Below are 14906 nucleotides of genomic sequence, written 5' to 3'. Positions count from 1 at the left end.
GAGTAAGCCCTCCATAAATATGAAAGAATGAATGAATGTAGGTACTTAGCTTTTTTAAGCTTGTGACAAAATAATCATTCTCATAAACTTCTGTAGTACTGTGGATTCTGACAGCATTTTGGGATGTTATCAAACCTGTCACTACACTTCTAGAAATCAGCTACCTACAGAAATACTAGTCTTATATGCAAAGATCATTGTTTATAATTTTTAAAAAACTGGAAAAAAGATAAATATGCAGCCAAAAAAATGTTGAAATAGATACTAAGGAAAAGTATGATGCTACTAAAAGGCATTGTTTTGTTTTATCATGGAAAGATGTTTATGATAGTTGAGAAAAAATGCATGTGAGAAAGCAATATGAATAGGATCACACAGTTAGTAAAAAAGAAAACTGTATGTGTGGGTCTGCGTGTGTGTTTGCGTCTTTTTTGTGTGGATTTGGATGTGTGGGTATGATGAGGACAACAATTTACTCTAATTTTACTTGATAGTTTCAGGTATTACTTTGGTAACTTTATAAACAATAAGGAAAAACGTTAAAAAGAAATAGTCACATATTCAATTTTCATGAGTTCTAACACATCGTATCATCTCTTTATAGAATGTGTGCTAGAAATCAATATCTCTTGACTTGCCGGAGACTACACGTACACTTACCAAACCAATACAGCCAAAGATTGCGTATGTTAACGCAACAGAAATCTCAAAGGAGTAAGAGAGCAGTAAAATACGTGAAACTTCCCTTCCAAGTTTCTGAAAACAGAAAATAGGGAGAAATCTTGCATTATTATCTTTAGTAAGTGCAAGTACATTCACAGAAAGAGCTCCTACCGTGACAGTCAAAGAAAACAGGAAAAATAAGTAAGATGCTTTCACCATCTGACTTCCCTAGTCATTTTCTACTCCTTTGCCTTTGGCTCCACTTTTTTCTAGCCTTAATTCCCCCAGTTCACCATCTACAGCTTCCGTTTTTGATCTTCATCATTCAGCCTTCTAGTCTTGCTTTTTAGAACTCTTCATTCTTGTTATTCTCTTCATGACAAGGGGTTCTATCCAAACACTTCAGTCAATAAGATTTGATTCTTGTCTCCAATGGTAAGATGCCTAATAAAAGATTTTATCAAGCAATCTTCATGTATTAAAACAACTATTGTTAATTACAGACCTACTTAAATGTATCTGTGTGGTGATAAAAATCTCACATAGAAATTGCTGGAACATGATGTGGAAGAATGGGTAAACACTCAAACACCAGCATCTCACTTGGAAGTATGAGGTGATTATGATTTTGCTGGGATAATAAAGCAGATCCCTTCTGTTGTTGTCAGAAAGATATTTTCTTTTTTTTTTTTAAATATAAAATTTATTGTCAAATTGGTTTCCATACAACACCCAGTGCTCATCCCAACAGGTGCCCTCCTCAATACTCATCACCCACCCTCCCCTCCCTCCCACTTCCCATCAACCGTCAGTTTATTCTCAGTTTTTAAGAGTCTCTTATGGTTTGCCTCCTTCCCTCTCTGTAAAGAAAGATATTTTCAACTACATATCAGGATGAATGATACTGGTCTTAATCCTGAAAATAAATATAGTTTTTGTGCTGGCTGTAGAAAGACAAGAATGATATGCAGATGTGGAAAGAATAACATTACAATTTTCTCTCCTTCAGTTCTTTCTCTTCCTCCTTCTCCATTTTCATTCAGTTTATTTGGTATCTCTTATGCAAGAAACTATTAGGTGGTAGGGAATAGACGGTAAGAATGAAATGACCAAAAATTCTAGCTTTATTAGGGTTTATATTCAAGTAGAAAAGACAGATAATGTAAGGTAACATATGATAAGGTTAAATATATCAAAAGGGATAAAAAACTTGCTCGGTAATTTTAGGGGACCAGAGGTTTACCCTAAGCCATTCATACCTAGGAAGGCTTCATAAAGAGGTAAGACATTGGAAATAAGAGTAGGACTGAGAAAAATGAAGGAGGGATACAACATTCTAGGCAGCTTTAAATTTTCATTTACTAGTTTCAGTGTAACCTATCTTGTTCTGGAAAAAATGTAATAGCACACATTACAAGTGTGACAAAATAATTAAGAGATGGAGACATAAAATAGAAATGATAATAAAGTGAAAATACATATCACACGACCTATGGTTTGATAATATGAACAAAAAATTGAATGCAAGAATGACCGTGTTTTGGGGCGTCTGGGTGGCTCAGTTAAGCATCCAACTTCGGCTCAGGTCATGATCTCATGGTTTGTGAGTTCAAGCCCTGCATCGGGCTATGTGCTGACAGCTCAGAGCCTGGAGCCTGCTTTGGATTCTGTCTCCTTCTCTCTCTGCCCCTCCCAACTTGTGCTCTCTCTATGTCTCTCAAAAAATAAATAAATGTAAAAAAAAAAAAAGAGTGACTTGTGTTTTAAGAAAACGATAAAGGAATTTAACTCGGGTGTAGGGAGTGCATGATGTTAACAGGAGGATAAAGAAAAGATTATAGAGGGTTTGAAATGGCAAGTTACCTTATCAAGAATTCTGATCTAATTCTGTTGGCAGAAACACAATTGTAGCATCTTAGCTGGGAAGTTCTGGTGACCTCTTAGCTGCCAAGATTGTAAAAAGTCATTTTGTCCACGCTCCTTAATTTATACATGTGAAGTGTTACTCTCAGACAAATTCTCCCCGCTTTTTGCCAGAAAAGTTCAAACAGGCAAACAGCAGAGAGTGACTGAGTTCTTGACACGTGATTTAAGCCTTTGAATCCCACATAAATCAGTGAGTGCCCTTTTCTTGCTTAAGTCAATTTGCATTGTATTTCCTGGCACTTACAACCAAGAGAGCCCTAATTAATAAAAATTAGAGTAAATAATAAATAGTACTTGGTAATTGGAAAGACAGTGGAGAGATAAGGGTACAGGATTACATCAAGGTTTTGAGCTCCGGAGGCTGAAATAAGGGAGTCTTGCAGTGCAGTACTTTTGAGGAGGCAAATATTTTCCATTTTATATCTGTTGAAATTCTGTTTGACACCAGAAGCATATATCCATATGAGATATACAGGCATATTTGGAATTACAGGCCTGGAGTCTGGGAGACAAAGCAGTTTAACTAACAGGTATATGTTATCATTTGCTCCATTGACACATAAAAAAACTAAGGAACAGGGAAGTTAGGAAACTTGTCCGTAGGGTCACATACAACGAGTATTAAAGACAGTGTTTGAATAAAGTCAGTCTGGTTCTGGATTTATACTAGCAACCATTTTCCTATCTGAGAAGTATGTTTCAGGGGCATGCACTTTTTGGGATAGCTGAACCTACCTGGAAACACTGGTAACTTGATGAATTTGTGGGGTTAGCCAAGCAACTTGCTTATGTTAGAAAAGCTGGCATATGGGAAATACTGTAAAATGTTGGCTGCCTTAGTAAATGCAGGAGTAGAATTCTATAATGCCTCCAGGAAAAGATTGTGGGTCTAATATATAAGTTCATTTCATGTAATTAATCACAGCAAACAAAACTGAAACGTGTGCATTTGGGAGACTGAAACTGATCATTAATACTGAGTTCAGGTCAGCACTGATGGTCCCTTTATAATACAGTGCAGGTAGAGAGCACGATGGGGGGAGTAGGAAGTTCATCCCTCATCTACAATGACTCTTCTCATTAGAATTATTTTTGGACTAAAACTTTCAAATTGTTATTTTTTGTTCTGTTGTTCTAAAATAAAGAGGAGGGCCATCTGGGTGGCTCAGTCAGTTAAGCGTCTGACTTTGGCTCAGGTTAAGATCTCACGGTCCTTGAGTTGGAGCCCTGTGTTGGGCTCTGTGCTGACAGCTCAGAGCCTGGAGCCTGCTTCAGATTGTGTGTCTCCCTCTCTCTCTGCCCCTCCTCTGCTTGTGCTCGGTCTCTCTCTTTCAAAAATAAACAAACATTGAAAACAAAATTGAAGAAAAAGAAAGTAAGGAGGAGCCCCACTCTAGTATGTTCTCATTTGAAATGGAAGATTTTTATTTGTAAGTATTGCTGAAGTCTTTTGCAGCACTAATATTCTGGGATTCTGAATTTAAAGCCAACACAATTGAAACAGATTGTGATATCAGTGAAGATACTCATATTTAATGGAAGATGTTACTATCTTACAAAGAAAGGCAGTTATTTCTCTAGTACAAGGTATACGATTGGTTATTCGATTAAATGGAAGCAAGACAGATTCATGTACATTTAGCATTTGAGGACACAAGGCAAATTGATGCGAGACACAAAAATAGGCTACACATGAAAAGCTCTGTGTTAAACCAGAAATTACTAGGTGTCAACAATTCCAACTATAAGCATTGGTAAGCAGAATTCTTTTGTTGATTTTGGGAATCGTTTTAAGGTCTAGGATTATACTTTTCTTTCATTAAGAGAATCATCAGTGACCCTACGCCTAATGCATATACACTTATCACTGAAGCCTTCACATTATTTACTTGCTTTGTTTTAATTAGGCATGCCAGGAATTCAAACATTCTAGTAATATTTACCAAAAAATCATGTCAGAATTATTTTTGAATTAAAATTTTCAATCAAGGGGCGCCCGGTGGCTCGGTCAGTTAATTACCCGATTCTTGATTTTGCCTCAGGTCACGATCTCATGGTTCATGAGACTGAGCCCTGCGTTGGGCTCTGCGCTGACAGTGTGGAACCTGCTTGATATTGTCCCCCCTGCCATTCCGTCCCTCCCTTGCTCATGCAGGTGCACATGTACTCTCTCTCTCTCAAAGTAAATAAACATAAAAAAACCCAAAATAACTTTCAATCAAGACCTTATTACTTAAATAAAAGAATTTCCTGAAGACTAGTAAAAGCTTTGTTTTACTTCCAAAGGCTTTAAAACCTTGGAAGAGAACTGTTTTAAATTAAGATGTTCCTAAGGAATTGGCCACTTACCGCTTGTCCATAATTCCTATATGACACCGAATTAAAAGAAGACAACTCAATTATTGTTAGAACTGATGCAATAACTGAAGTAATTATGCATGAGATGTTCATGATCAAAGCAAATGTAATCTGTAAAGAAGATACATGGTAAGTTTGTTATATTCAAAATAAACACTTTGGTTGTTTGTACTGCTGAAAAAAAATCATCTAGTCAAAATGCTGATCTAGTTTCTGAAGTTTCAGAGGTGTTAGTATGCTTGCCATTAGAGTAAAGTATTTTTCTGGTTTACATGATACCCAGTTAATGTGGAGGGAACACTGAAATATCACACCAATAAGCATCCGTCTTCCATTTGGGCTTAAAAATGTTGTGTTTTACAATATTCCGGGTCATATGAAAGAAAGATTAAGATAGGGTTTGAACAAAAGGAGTTCCACTGCAAAGAGGGAAAAGAAAAAAAAAGATGGAAAATGACTGCTTGTAGAAATAAGTCAAATAAGAGTCAATGATTTTTAACCCAGGATTTTCATTCTCTAGGGAGATCCATCAGTATCTTTGGATGTAAGATTTTATCTGTAAAACTGTGAGATCAGACTCACTGATTTCTAAGGTCTCTTTGAGCTCTAAGATTCTGAGAGTTTTTTTCTTTCCAATATCTTACCTGTACCATAGATGGATCCTCTGGGTAGATCCTCTATCTTATTACAAGATCCAATACTATCCCCAAACTAGATAGACAGTTTGGAAAAGAAAGTTTTACAGTAGTATTATGTCTATACATAAAGGCATTATTAGGTCCTATTAAATTTTTTCTACTAGTAAAGTTCATACAACGTTAAAATAAGATAGAATACTAAACCAAAAACGCCCTATCTTTAAATTTAGAAACCTTTGCATAATGATACGGACCACTATAGAATGTCTACATTAAATTATGTGTTCCTAGATTTTCACTTGATTCTTTATTTTACAAGCACGGCAGATTCCTTCATTGTTTAGATACTCACTAAAACCTTTTAGTTTTGTGACAAGTGATTTCTAGGATACCCTAAGCATCTCCACTTACCACGCCTGGAGTTGGATGCTTTGCTACTCTTATTATGGAGACTCCTGCAATGATAAACTGGATATAAAAACATATTTATAAATACTCATTGATGATGCTCATCAACTTAAAACATATTTTTAACAACTCCTCTTCTAAGTCAATTATTTTTAGACTACCAAGAATTATAAAATATAAAGAGGTTTCAGTAGAAGGGGTCAGGACAAGTTTCCATCATATAGTCATGAACTGAAACGTTATAGCAGGGTCACTAATCACAGAAACTTATGGGGAACAGTGGGCAGAATTCAGGTTGTGGGTTATGCCAAAGATGACTTCAAGAGTCCCGAGTCAGGGACCAAGTTTGCTTATATCTGCACAGACTTTCTGAACTCACTTGATTATTATTTCGAATGCTATCCTTCCTAATAAATTGAAGCCACTGATTGTAATTACTGTACATATATCCAGATGTGGAAAAAGTGGTTCATGAGTCTATTCCAAATTGTTTGTACAAAACATACCTCTTGAGACTGTAGTCATTATTAAGGTAACAACTACATTTCATGTTTTTGCCTTTTTTTTTTTTAAGAGTTTCCATTATTTCATACCAGGTTACTTTGTCTATTTCCCAGAAGTGCAAAGCTATGCCATATTGTTTGAAGGTGAGCTGTACAATTCCCTTGATATATTCCTTTTGTCTTATCTGTTTTAGGCATTTTCACAAAGATCTAAGTCAAAGAATAATTTGTGGGAACACAGCATTCATGCTATCCCGTTTACAGGAAGGCCAAACCTTGAAGCTTACTAACTCCTAATTATCTTTAAGGATAACTTAAATCTGCACACTCAGCACTTCATTCTGTAACATTCTGTAAGCTGAGATTTCTAAGAAGTACACAGTGAAAGGAAGAACTAATATAAAGTTGAATCTTAACGTTTGTTTATTTTTGGGACAGAGAGAGAGAGAGAGAGAGCATGAACGGGGAAGGGCAGAGAGAGAGGGAGACACAGAATCGGAAACAGGCTCCAGGCTCTGAGCCATCAGCCCAGAGCCTGACGCGGGGCTCGAACTCACGGACCGCGAGATCGTGACCTGGCTGAGGTCAGACACTTAACCGACTGCGCCACCCAGGCGCCCCTAAAGTTGAATTTTAAACTAGAGTGCTCTCTAGCTAATTACCAAACCATGTGCTTCACAAAATACCTTTCAAAGTTTATGACCTCAGTGAGAAGTTTTGAAGTTTTAGATAATTTATTCTAGGAGCTACACATGCTATTTTTGTAACATGTATGATTAAACGCTGAGGGCCATGAATCATTTATCTGGATTTTGACTGCAAATTCACTATTCTACTGTTCTGTAAAGCAATGCATTGACACCTGTGAACCAACATATAAAGGCAGGGGATCTCCTAGAGGCCACAACTTTCTCTATAGCCCTCTCAAGTGGTGGTCATTTTCTCTTACAGCCCTGATACCATTGGTTCTAGGCATAAGATAAGTGGTCTCCTTGCTCCTCATTATTACTTTCAACTCTCTCTCTCGTCAAATATTGTCAGATTCTACCTCCCACTATCTGTCCTGGTTGAAGTCATCTATTGATGACTTGGTCACTCCTCTTGGTGATTTTAATTCTTGTCTCACTCTCTCACACCTCTTACATCTTGGTAATTATCCTTCTAACACCCTGGGCTTGTGGTTCTTTGACTTTCTCTTCTCCAGACCTCCGACCCCATCCTATCTCAGTCACTCACTCCCATATTCATTCTCTTGTGCTTGTTTCTACCAATAAGTGTAACATATTTCAAATCTCAATTTAAAGTATCCTACTAGGACCACCAGCTTCTATCTCTATACCTCATGCCTGTAGTATCACAACTCTAACAGTCCTTTGGATTGGATTTATAATCGAGACCCTCACCTCTCTGTTATATTCTCTCCTTTGCCAGTTTAAACTCCATGGTCAACACTACATTCACTTACAAACACTTTTAACTCCTTTTCACAGTTCTTGTTTGATCACAGATCATGGTTAAATCCAAATCCCGATTAAATGCAGTTCCCTTTCCTACTGAATGCCTGCACCCATGTGGCCAAACATGATCTAAGACACACAACCATCATGACCCATCTCACTACACACAAATCATGTTCCTAAAGCTTAAGTGAGCTCTTAATGCTTAGCGAAAGGCAAACTACTTTTCCACAATGCATGCACTCTCTTTTTCTGGATGACTATTTCATATCCTTTCTTCAAACAACCAGTCCATTATCCCATTCTCATTCTCAGCTCATGATCTGACTTCCTAATTCACTGAGATATCTGAAGCCATTGGAGGAAAAGTTCCATAAGCTCCCAATGTCCCATCTACTTGCAAATCAAAATTTGTCCTTTCTGTTCCTCTACCTTTCCATCCCATTACCCACCTTGGCTCTGTTTACATTATAGATGGACAGTTCTTTGTTGTGGGAGCCATCCTATATGTTTGTGAGGTATTTAGTCATATCCTTGTCTTCTGCCTGCTAGAAGTTCACCCCAGGTGTGAAAACCAAAAATGTCTCCAGACATCACCAAATATTCTCTGCGGGGCAAAACCAGCTCTCATTGAGAACCACTGCTAGAGATGAACTGCCCATGGACCTAGCTATTTTATGTATTAAAATTCATCATCTCTTGCCTACACCAGTACATGATTCTAAAAATCCCAACCTGCTTCCATTTATTTCATATCCATTTTCTCTCTTCTGGTTCAGTCCCCTCGATAAAAGACATGATACTTCCAACTTACTGAAGCAAATAAGCAAACCCTCTCTTGACCCAAAGTTCCACAGCTACTACCTCATTTCTCTACATACACTACATTACACTGAACTCCTTAAAGGAGTTGTATCTGCTGTCTCTAGTTCTCCTCCCGTTATTTCTTAAACCAACTCCAGTCAGGTTTTTGCCCCATCATTCAACTGAACCTACATGTCAAGTTTATTGCTGGATTCCATATTGCTAAATCCAATGGTCAATTCTCAGCCCTATTTGGCAAAATAACAGATTTCAATATAGTTTATCTTTCCTTAATTGTTTACTTGGCTTTGAGGATGCTGTATTCTCCAAATTTTTTATTACTTTACGGCTGTCTAGAAACCACAGAATACACACATTAGAAAATGTGAGTGTAGACTCATTGTGTGAAGGACCCTAAATATGAAAACTAACCAGGATAATGGATATTATAATTCAGATTCTTTGTCTTTCACATATCTAAGGATAATCCAACCTGTGGTTGTCACAGTCTATTCCCTCCTGTATCCACATCTCTTATAATAGCACTGGTAAATTAAACGGGCTCAAAAAATGTCTGTTGAAAAAAGGAATTTGATTTTGAATAAGTTACCAACATGGGATTTACTTACATAATTCTGAAAACTCTGTTTAGAAATTGTTCCCTATCTTCCACTAGTAGCACGAATAGTATTTATGGCATGATGAAATCATATAAATATATTCTACTCACGATGACTCCCCATAAAGGACATCCTGCTTTGTAAGTTATAGGTTCGTATGCGCCAAAGACTCCTCTAATTTGTCCCATATACAAAATCAGTAGGAAGTACCACATGAAAACATGAAATATGCCAATCATAATCTGGACAGCCTGTGAGAAGAGAATGGTATTAGTACTGAAACCATGCAATTTACAACATAATTCCAGTAAATGTTAACTAGAAGACACGTTCAAGGTTTTTATGAAAGATAAAAGTAAAATAGCAATGCACTTACCATGTATTTTCCGGATTGGTTAGCTTCAAAAGACAGCCCTAACTAGAAAGTACTGAGGTTTACCAAATAGGAGTAAGCCATACTTGGAGCAGCAGAATGTTCAATGATAATTCTGGTCAATTCTCTCATAAAAAAGTTGACAGTCTGACTCTACTACTGGCTGTCTTCCCTACCTATCAAGTAATGGCAGGAGAAGAGAAAACTGAAGGTATTTGAGGAAAACTGTGGTTGCAATTGATTTGCATGCAGGAAGCCATGTGGCCAATATTTGCTTGTACATTAGTAATTTATTAAGGTTGAGTCACTTTTTGCATCTTTTATTTATCTTTTCCTTCAAGGCATACTTGTTGTGTATGTTGTTCACAAGCATGCTGGGGTGAGGCATGGTCCAACACAGAAATACAAAGAGGGGCACCTGGGTAGCCCAGTCAGTTGAGTGTCCGACTCTTGATTTCAGCTCAGGTCATGATCCCAGGGTCGTGGGATGGAGCCCTGTGTCAGGCACTATGCTAAGTGTGGTGCCTGCTTAAGATTCTCTCTCTCTCCCTCTGCCCCCTCCCCTCCCCATGCTCTCTCCCTCTCTCTAAAACTAGGGATAAAAGAAAAAGAAAACAAGAAATACAAAGATTTCCAATGTAGACTTCCTTGTACGAGGTCTTCCTTTTGGATAGGGGAGGGGTTGTGTAGGGGAGAATTATTACTCAACTTTAATTTGTAAGAAGATAATTATAATCCAAGTAAATAGGTGCCAGTAAATTTATTCCTCAATTTATATGTGGACTGGTATTTCATATATTGGATCACATTTTTAACTACTCTTTAAAAATTTCAGAGGGCACATTATTTTCACTTTAACATAAATTTTAATAGGACACTGCTTAGTGTTTTAATAGTTCCAGCTCTTGGTAAAGCAAGTAGTCTAAAAACACATAAATGCAATTGGCTAATATTAGAGATACACTTTAGAGACTTTTCTTTTATAGAAAGACCACTTTTGGGTAACAACCTTATGCACTTTTTACAGATTTAGAATTTAGGATTTCCTCTGCATCAAATTTGGAAGAATGGCATTGTCTTCAGAGATTCTTTGGATTTGATTGGGAGAAAATCACAAAATCCTTGAGGGCCCGGACTTCAGTTATCTCCCCGTTGTCACCAGCCTCTAATACGGTGCCCGGCATAGAGCAGGCATCCAGTGAATACTTCTTGTAGAAGCACATCAGTATGAAGAACATTAATTCCACATGGCTTTCCAACTGCTAAGAGAGTGGGCTTGAAAAAGTGTCTCCTTGGCAGTTTTCCTGTATAATACTATGAAACATCCAAGTAGCCAAAGCTTGAAAAGGACTCTACAAGAAAGCAAGGTTGCTGGTGTGTGAAGGACAAGATGGGTTTTCTTATTTAAAAATGGTTCTTAACCTAGAGTCAACAGATGGGATTCTAGGAGGTCACAGTCCTCTTCCCCCAACACAAAAATATGAGGGCCAAAGATTATTATATACACATGAATCTGGGGAGAAGATTCAGAACCTTCTTCCCATGTACAAAGGGGTCTGCGACTACAAAGAGATTAATAACCTCTGCTGAACAGTCAGGTGGGAGACTTAGACAAGTGATCTACACAGCAGCCAAGTTCAAAGGAAAAGTTCACATCCAGTGGAGAAGTTCTTTCTCCTTCAGATATGAAAGGGCATGATCTTCCTAATTCCTTGGTGTTTATTAAGAGCTAGCTAAGCTCTCTGTTTATAACTTAAGAGATGAATTAGTAACCATCCTCCTGCATAGACATCAATACAGTAATTGAAAGAGATCAGCAATGGATCTCTCTCTTAGTTAAAAAAAATACCATGTCTTTGATTTCTTTTGGGATTTATTTATTACCCTGTGTATATTGGTTTAGTCAGTATGCTTATATCTAAGCACGTATTTCTTTATGAAGAGACAGAAGATAAGTCAAACTTTGTAGAAGGCAATTAGCATTAAAAAACATTTTTTGGGTGAAGGGGAGTGGGAGATACAGGCTTCCAGTTTTGGAATGAATAAGTCACAGGAATAAAAGGTACAGCACAAGGAATATAGTCTATATCGTAATAGCATTGTATGGTGACAGATGGTAGCTATGCTTGTGTTGAACATAGCATAACAGAGTCATGTTGAGTCACTACGTTTTATACCTGAAACTGATGTAACATTGTGTGTCAACTAAAACAAAACAAAAAAAACCCCAAAAATCTTAAAAGCCCATTTTTTTACTTTTTTATCTTAACCAAATATGCCCCTCTTCAGATGGAAGAACCATCCTCGCTCAACTGAAATAGTGCATGTTCCTGAATTTAATCAAGAGCGAAGTCTTACTTACCCCTAAAACAAGACCGTCTGCTGTAGAAAGTTTTGAACATACACATACAGCCATACTACCAGCATTTCCTCTGGATGATTATGCTTTGAATCTTTGGTGGTATCTTTATTAGCAAACTTCTACAAAATGACACAAAACACATATACACGCTTTGCTTAAAAGAAAGTTTGATTCTTTCCCTACTGTTTCACAACCACCTCCCCAAACTCTGAAGCAATTGCTTTCTTCTTTCCCTGCCTTACTTTGTAAAGGTATCAGTTTGCATCTGCCTGTTCTGAATAACAGCCTCCATAAGTGAAAGGTCTCTCTCTATGACTAAAAAGTATAGGTATATTACAGTTATTTTTCCTGAGTGGGCAACAGTGGCTCTGGATGATAAGGTATAAAGAACACCCAGGGAACAGAGCTAGAGAATTTTCAGTAAAGCTTTTATAATTCATTTGCAATGTGTAATCGATTCAATGCAATTCATAATGCCATGTTTGCATTTCAAACCCAAGTTCTTGTACTTAAATTCATCATGGGCTCATGATTTTTTTCTTTTTTTTCCCACACACATTTGCTATCTAGTTCTTCTTTCTGTGTGAAAGAACTTTTTCTGCCATCAGACAACTTACCAGAGTTGCTTCTACAATCCTAAAGGCTTCTCCTGTTCTTTTGTTATTGTTTTGTTTTTTCCTGTTATTCCTGCATTTCTCCCTCGTGTTCAGAAAACATGGCTAATAATTGTATCCTTTATGGATCTGATGTTACATCGTCCTACGTCTTCTAACATGTCATACTTAGGTCAATAACATGAATCATGCTACTTAGCCCGGTGATCATCTAAGGTATGATCTTAAACCTTGAGTCTTGGTCCTTTCAGAAAGCAGTGTTTGAGTAAATGATCTCTCATTCCCTATACCCTTAAAATCTCATGATTTGATTATTTTAATGAGTCGTTAGTTTCAAATATCGGTTTTCTGAGTGTCTCTTAAATCTCTTAAAGTATAGAGACAGAAAAAAGCTAGGCAAGAATTTAAGAGCTACTGACAGCAGAGAAAACAATGTTAATAACCTAAGTATAAATAGTAAGTTTTGTATATTAAAATGCCACCTCTGAGAAATACCAAAGAAAAGGTATAGGCCTAGACAGCAACCAAGATTGATCATTTTGTCATGCTTAAATAAAAGGCATAGAATTTCAGAATTCATATATAAAGTAGTGAGGAAGTCATATCTAGGTTGCTAGGAAAATAATAAAAAATAATTAGCCCTTTGGCGTACGCAGAAAAAATTCTTTTCACAAAGCTGATAGTGGAAGCACCACGAGTGACTTGGGGAGAATATTCAGCACCTTTAGCGTCTCCATCAGGCCCCCACCAAAACCACCAAAACTTTAATGAAGTACTCATTAAAGTACCAAGAAAAAACAGGTTGTGTGTGTGTTTAAAATTCTTTAGCTTAACTGCTAGAAGGAAGAAACTAAGAAATTCGACAACATATTGCTGGAATAAAGGATAGTTAGCACTTTTTCAAATGACATTCTATCTACATTCAGTTACCCTACAACCCAGTTAAACATCTCATTTTTGTAAAATTAGATGAATAAAAAATAAATAATTTATTTGTATTTATTTTCTGGTGGTCCCATCCCTAATCCCAAAAGCCAGCTGCAGAACAAGCCCCTAGCCCTTATTCCCAGCCCTATCTTCATTCCCTACACTTGCCTTATTACATAGTAATTCTGGAACAGTCACAGAGAGCTCATGTCTAGAAACCTTGTCCATCTTTAGCACGCAACGCCTCACTGTCTTCAGAATGAAGTTCAAACTCTTTGGAAGGGCAGATAAAGCCCTTCATCAAATATTCTCTGCCCACCTTCTCAGCCTCATCCCTGTCACTCCCTGGGGTTCAGCCCCAACAGCTCCAAAACAACCTTCCTTGGGAAGCCTCTGCCCCACCAGTCCGTTAATACTCCTCTCCTTGCTCCCCTAAACTACATCACCGTGTCACCTCACTTTGGATGATCAGGACTGGCTCCCGAGGCAGGGTGAGCTCCCGGAAGTGGAGGGATTCGTTTCTGCACTTCCAGGGCCAGACCTGGGCTGTGACCCTGGGACTCACACTTGATGAAACGGACTGGCTGAGGCCATCTGCACAAAGATGGGCGGGGCAGAATAGGGGAGGTGGGAGACACCCAATCCTGTCTCCATGCCCCGAGGGCTTTTAACACCGAAGAAATGGCGGAAGCAAAGCGACATCATTACCCCTCATTTTACTTGGTCAAGGTCCTAAGGATCGAGTTTTGCCCTCTCAGGTCCAAGCCGAGGCTAAGAGGCGGATCCCCGCAGGGGCTGGTCTCCCTGCCCAGCAGCGCTCCTCCAGCACCCCGTCCGGGTCGTCCTGCCAGTACCCAGGCCTAGCTCAAGACGCAGATTTCAGCTGGCGGCGCCCTCAGGGCCAGGCCCCCAGACTCCACCGGGCGAGCATCACTGAGCTTGCCAGGAGCCCAGGACCCAGCAGGCCCGCAGGCTCTTCAGGCCACGCGGGCCTCCAACGGCAGCAGCAGCAGCTGCACCTTCCTCTTGTGCCTGTGCCTGCGCCTGCGCCTGCGCCTGCGCAGGGACTCCTGGTACAGGACGGCAAAGAGGGCGGGGACGGTGGGGAGAGGGGCCGTGTGCGCAGACTCACTAGGGCTCTGTGGGCCACGTGGTCGGACCCGCTTGGTGTCTGGAGAAATGGCCCTTCCAAACTTCGCCTTCTGTTACTGACCCTTCCGGTGCATGTTCTATATAATGAGTGGCCAGGATGA

General features: G+C 38.7%; 1 protein-coding gene across 9 annotated transcripts in view; it reads right to left on the bottom strand.

Moving 5' to 3' along the window:
- The window catches only part of MS4A13 (membrane spanning 4-domains A13), a 56217-nt gene extending 41527 nt beyond the window's left edge, over positions 1-14690 (bottom strand). For 8 of the 9 annotated variants that reach the window (XR_006297474.1, XR_006297473.1, XR_006297479.1 and 5 more), the window contains exons 1-6: positions 14362-14690; positions 12113-12231; positions 9488-9628; positions 5997-6053; positions 4939-5058; positions 661-756 (exon numbers count right to left, since the gene is read on the bottom strand). Coding sequence is in view for 1 of the 9 variants with exons in the window: in XM_043581256.1 (XP_043437191.1) it covers positions 661-756; positions 4939-5058; positions 5997-6053; positions 9488-9628; positions 12113-12166 (468 nt within the window). In the remaining 8 variants the exon portion in view is untranslated. The remainder of the gene's footprint in view (positions 1-660; positions 757-4938; positions 5059-5996; positions 6054-9487; positions 9629-12112; positions 12232-14361) is intronic. The other variant, XR_006297475.1, reaches the window with a different exon arrangement.
- Positions 14691-14906: the final 216 nt, after the last annotated feature.

The sequence above is a fragment of the Prionailurus bengalensis genome, chromosome D1, assembly GCF_016509475.1.
Source record: "Prionailurus bengalensis isolate Pbe53 chromosome D1, Fcat_Pben_1.1_paternal_pri, whole genome shotgun sequence".
Classification (NCBI taxonomy): Eukaryota; Metazoa; Chordata; class Mammalia; order Carnivora; family Felidae; genus Prionailurus; species Prionailurus bengalensis.
This window is presented reverse-complemented; position numbering and strand designations above follow the sequence as displayed.